At 32.2% G+C, this 6,391-nt stretch overlaps 1 protein-coding gene across 1 annotated transcript in view; it reads right to left on the reverse strand.

Moving 5' to 3' along the window:
- The window catches only part of LOC109830754 (DNA repair protein RAD50-like), a 17,789-nt gene that overhangs the window by 5,715 nt on the left and 5,683 nt on the right, over positions 1-6,391 (reverse strand). Inside the window, 4 exon segments of the mRNA XM_020398116.1 lie at positions 2,085-2,294; positions 3,063-3,192; positions 3,282-3,396; positions 6,117-6,279. Coding sequence (XP_020253705.1) covers positions 2,085-2,294; positions 3,063-3,192; positions 3,282-3,396; positions 6,117-6,279 — 618 coding nt within the window.

The following is a 6,391-nucleotide window of genomic DNA, read 5'->3' on the forward strand; positions in this document are numbered from 1 at the left end:
CCCCCCCCCCCCCTTCCCCTTTTCTTTTTTCCTAGCAAAAGTGATGAATATACGTGCACTACTGGACCAGAATGCACAAGTTTGATTCAGTCACTTATTGAAGCTGCCCAATATAGTAGTAACCAAGGTTTTAAATGTCGGATGTCGGGTTCATGTCGGATAGCGAAAATCGGGAATATATCGGGGGACATTGACTAAATATCGGATTGTCATATCGGGTAGTGCGCATATGTATAATATCATGTCCTAAATGTAATCTAAGCATTCATAAATTCAATATAAGCATACTTTATAAATTCTATAGACTAAACATATTTATAAGTAAATAATATATGAATTTGGGTTCATAAATTCTTTCTATCGGGTTCATAAGAAACCCTTAAACATGAGAACGGGTCAAACGGATTTGGGTATTTATCACTAAACCCAAACCCGATAACATAAACAGATCTTAAAGAAAAGTACCATATCGGCCGGTTTTTCAAAGCTAAAAAATAGACCGATATGCCCGATATAACCCTGATATTTCCGATTTGGCCCTGAAAACCGACATACAAGTTGAAAACGTCCATGTCGTGTCAGTCAAGCCCTCAAACCGATATGTCGGACATTTAAAACCTTGGTAGTAACCAAATGATATGCATCAGAGAAAACTACCCAAGCATTTGATTATTTTCAGATTCCAATGCCAAAAACGAGGTTCCTTTCCTGAAAGCTTCTGTCCAAAAAATTTAGGTAATTAAGGTTAAATAAAACTAGAGGCTGGAGATATAATTAACTAATCAGACCTATAATAATCATTCTAAATGTTGTCTAGGGATAAAAGGAACATAGCCATCTTTGTTAAGGGAACCCTCCTCAAAACGAAAATTTAGAAGCATGTGCCCTTCAATTGTGAACTTACGTCATGTCAAACAGCATATCAGACATGACATTCTTGTCACGTTACCGTGCGCTGTGTGTATTTTTCCAGAGCGTCCGTGTCACTGTATTGTTTGCAACTGGTGGTTTGTCCATGTCCATGCATGAACATGAAATTTTTGAGGTGTTATTATGACTTTATCGAATCAGCACCGTTAATGATCCTGTTCCTCTACTTGTTCTCCTCCTTTTCTCTTCCTCTTTCTTCTTTTTCCAATTTCTTTGAAAACATAAAAGACTAAGTTTATTCAGTTTTTAAAATTTCATTTATGGTCTTTGACATATTAACAATAATTTGCACCTTTTGTTGACAGTTGAGTTTTGTATGCATCTGTGCATTGATTATGTTAGGTTAGAAATATTACATCCATGCCTCACATTGTGCTCACAATAATTTTCTAGAATTGTAAATAATAATGCAATAACAAAATGGAAAAAGTACACAATTTTAGCATGAACTATATTTTATTAGTCAAAGTGTCAAACATCACATAATATAATAAGAAAGATGACAGAGCATGATATAACAGTTTGGTGCAAATCTGAGATATTGTTACTGTTGGAATATAAAAATAAAACCTTCAACCCTCAACACAACTTTGGAGTCTTGGTGTAATGGTTAGGGACTTTAAGATAATATCATAGCAACTCACATTTAAATCCCACCAGCCACGAATTTAAAGTGGATTTTAAATTAAAAAAAAATTTGACCCCGCTACATGAGTCCATATTTCAGCCATAAATAAGGGCACTCAACCTGCAGGGGCATTTTAGAATATAAATACATGACCCTCGGCGCTCACCAAAATTTCGAAGCTTTGGTGTAACAGTTAGGGACTTTAAGAGTTACCATCCATAGGAGATAAGATCAAATGTGCTCGCTAACGGAGTACAAATTAGTAAGGAAACATATCAGCAGTAGTGAGATCTGAAGGAACACAGAATTCCTAGAATCTTAAGTAGATGATTTTAGCTTACAAGGCCTAAACCATGTCATACTGGAAGAGAAAAGTACAAAAACAGATATACTTATTCTTAGATAATAGAAAGATTAAGGAAACCCATTATCCACATCCAAAAGATTCCATGCTGGGGGAAAAAGAAGAAACAAATTTCATAATGCTTATATAGAGGAATAGAACAAGGAAAGTTTTTGTGATTACATCCTCATATGCCTGCGACTTCTTCTCGTAATCCTCCCTCAAATCTTCCAAATTCTTCTCTGCTAATGGTATGGTCTCTTTTCTGAGCTTAAGATATTCCTCATAAACCATACGAAGCTTGTCCAACTGCTGGAACTGTGAGTCTGCCTCTGAAGAATCCACAGCTAATTTTCTTACATGTTCTGCAGAACTTGCACTTTTCGTTCTTTGCTGAGAAGTATAAGAAAATGTCACATGAAAATGTCAGTATGCTTCATATGTGCGTCTCTGTCAGCATGCGTGTGCGTGTGTATGTGTGTGTTCTCTTTTTCTTTTTTGTTTTCATTTATAATTTTATTTATTTATTTATTTATTTAAGACTTGGCTACTTGCAGAAGGATTTGGAGATAAATCTTTCCCAATCAACATCAAGGGTAAGTCATTTGAATGTAGAAATCCAACCTCCTTTCAAATTGATCTACACCATTTAGAGTAAATAAAAACCAAAAATGAAGTGGTTTAAAGTTTCCCCCTACAACATCAACCAAGAACAAAATGGGACAGTTGAAAAGTAGCAAATTGCTCACTTTATATGTAAATGCTCATTTAAATTGTTTGAACCTATCAAAAATTGGTAGATGAGGGTTTTCAAGCGCTTAGATAAAGATCTTGTTTGATTTTCTCATGTACCAAAAATAGATTCAACTAACATGCCATTTTCTACTATCGTTTTCTACCTATTTGTTGCATAAGCAAAAAAACACTTTAAATCTAGATTTTTGGTTATCAAGTACTTTCACTATTTAGATCAACATGAATGCAGTGGTTTCCATTTGGTGACTGTCGTTAAATTTGCCTGAAGAATTTGCTCAAATCCTTCCGGAAGCTAAGTTAATTTGTCTGTCCATCTAGCTAAAGACTAAACTAAAGTAAACAGAGGACAGGTTAAACCCCAAACTAACAAATTTCTACTCGAAAAATTTGTGAGACACCACTAACCTTCTCAACAAAATCATCCTCCTCTTCGGGGGAGAAAGGTCGCTCACAGCAAGGGCAAATGTGAAACGACCGTGCAACTCTTTCAAAGGGATCAAACATTTGGCGCATTCCATCCGCAATATTGAATTTACTGCACCAAAAATTGTATGAAAAGGGCTGAGTGTTTGAAATTAATAGAAAAAAGATAAACCAGTTCTCATGTTATAAAACAATAGGAACCTTTTCTGCATATCCCTACTCTCCATAGCCTGAAGAAGAACTTTAGGGAAGGAATCAATATCAGAAGATGCCGGAGCCAAAGACTGAAGTTTGGAGTCCAGGAATCTTCTCTTTGCTGCATGAAAAAAAAATGTTTTATTGTGCATCACATAACAATTTCTAGTGGAAAAGAAGTTGAACCAATGTTTCAAAATAAGAGAATATAAATCAACATCTGCAGATCACTAAGAAAGTGAAGAATGTGAAGTTTCACATCATGGCTCACACTAGAAAGCAACAATGCTCAAATACCAGTGGATCATCATATCTCCATAGTTGAACGGGTGGGAAAAATGGAATTACTAGCATTACTGAAATTAGGCGTGTTGAGGCAAGATCTAGATAATAAACCAGCATTATATGATACATACAATATAAAAAAGGATATTTTCTGAACAAATCATACTTTCTTTAAAAGTACGAGTTCGGAAAAATCTTTTCATAGTCAATATTACCCTTAATTTTTTTTGAATATTACATTGTTATCTTAATCTGTTCTAATTATCTTATCTTCTTTGAATTGGTAATTAAATGATTTATCCTATTCATAATAAGACTTAACATGTTATTGAATAAAGAAGATACGTTTGATATAGTTCAAATCCTTTACTTATTTCTATTCACAGAGAAATCCAAAAAACATATGCTAGCCAGCACTTAAAAGTTTTTGGACTTTGTATAAAAAATCTTTCAAGTTTTTTAAATTGCATAAACACCCCTACAAATTTAAAATTTTATTAAAATATCTTAAAAATTATAAATTTTACTTATTTCAATTTAGTGAGAAATCTGAAAAACATATGCTAGCTAGAAACTGAAAAAAATTTGACTTCAGAGAAAGTATATCGTAAGTTTTAAAAATTGCAAAAGACCCCTAAAAATTCAAATTTTGTAAAAAATGCCTTAAAAATTTAAAATCTATAAGCACACTAAAAACCTACAAATAACACAAACAACCCCTAAAAAATTATAAAATTTGCAATAAACACACTAAACTTTTTACAAATCTATACTACATATAAAAGAGGATTGTCGAGTCTAAACTTTTGATTTTTATTTTTAGCCCTTTAAGTTTGATAATTCTCAAATATATCATTAATTGTAATTAATCATTCACTAATTATATATAACCTCTTATTAATTATACATTTCCTCACTTTTCTAAAACCTTTGGTCACACTATTATTTTATTGTTTAATTATGTTATTTAATAGAAAATTTGAAATTTATCCCTAATTTATCCTCACATAAAATTTAAAATTCTATAAAAATTAAAAATAACAAAAATTCATTAGGCTTATGCCTATAACTTTGGGTTTCACCTCTTATGGAGGACTACCTGTTACCTTATATCTTATTAGCCTTTCAAAAAAAAATATGATAATAGTACGAAAAACAATTTGCATTTATTATAATTGCAATAGTATTAATAGTATAATAATTTTAATAGTATTTTTGAATTAATAAGTTACACTGTAATTTAATAATTATACAATTTAGTAAATTATTTACTTTTAGTATAATAAACTAATTATTTAATTAAAATGTAGTTACTAATAGTATTATAGTTATGTCAAGCATAATATTATTTATTTAAAAGATAAAAAACTATTTAATATATTATAATTATTCTAATAAATTATGAATAAATTATAATAATAATAATAATTATCCAAACTATAATTGGTCATACAGTTATTTATATACAGTTTTACAATTTATTCATTTAAATAAAATTGTAATTGTTCAAAATTTATATTGCTATATAAGTCATTTCATTTTTTATAGCCAACAAAAAAATTGAAAAACATAAAATAAAGCAAGGATGCTCTCGTGCAAAGCACGTGCACTATACTAGTATTATTTAAAAATAGCAGTTAAGTAAATCAACCTTTAATAATTAGTAAAGCAGGCTTCAAGCTTTACAATCATCCAATGAAAATCTAAAAACCTAGATTAAATCTCTGAAATCCCAATTATCCTAGATTAAATCTCTGAAATCCCAATTATCCTAGATTAAATCTCTGAAATCCCAATTATTATTTCCTCATCTCTGAAGATCGTCCTGTATCTACTCACAACCCCCTACCCCTTCCAACTAGCCATTCATAACCCCATCCATCTAGCAAGTCAGAAGATGTGAGCAGGGCGAACACATGCAGCGTTGTTTTCGATGATACTTCCTTTGTGGCTCAGTAAAAAGAAAGAGCCATTTTGAAGAATAAGATCACATCCATTCAAGCAACATGGAAAAAGATAATCTAGACTGAAGGCTAGAATCATGGTAGATTTTAACTCCCTTTGCATAATCTGTCCCGAGGCAAACAAATAACTCATGCTTCACAGACCCATGATCCATCCATATCAACATTTATGAGGTTTGTCAAAATCCTAGAATGACAAAAGCAAGTTTCAAAACCTTTAAAAGAAAGTTCGACAGTAGAAAGTCAACATTTCGGGTCAGAGTTTAGAAGCAACAAGTCTGGCTAAAGGCTCATAGAGTCATAGCAATAGATCAGAGTTTACGTCATAATCATACAGGTCAAAACTGGTATCCCTGACCCTCTAGTTTGGCATAGCGGGCACCAGAATCCAGGAAATCACCCTTTACTTGCTAAACCTAGAAATATTCGGCCAATTACCCCGAGTGGAATCTCACATATAAATGGCGAGACTTATCATTCAACTAAGCTTTTAATATGATATTGAAAGGAAAAAAAACTGTGCGCATGAAAATGACTAAAGTGGATATCTTTTGGATATGCCAAGAAATGTAGAGTAATGAATCTAATTTACCATCCATATCTCGTTGAAGCTTGGACAAGTGACTCTCAGTATCTTGAATTTTCATCTGAATCACTTTTACCTCTTTTTCTGATTCACGAGTTTTCACGTTCAAGTCATCGAACTCTTTCTTTACAGACCTGAAAAGATGGTAGGAGAAAACCATGTCACTAGACTGAAACAAAAAAGAATGTTGCCTAAATAATGACTGCAACAGGTAAAGATGGATTGTCGAAAAGATAGGCACCCCATAGTTTACTCAAACATATCATATAAAGCATCATTCA

Source organism: Asparagus officinalis, chromosome 2 (assembly GCF_001876935.1).
Source record: "Asparagus officinalis chromosome 2, Aspof.V1, whole genome shotgun sequence".
NCBI classification, from domain to species: domain Eukaryota; kingdom Viridiplantae; phylum Streptophyta; class Magnoliopsida; order Asparagales; family Asparagaceae; genus Asparagus; species Asparagus officinalis.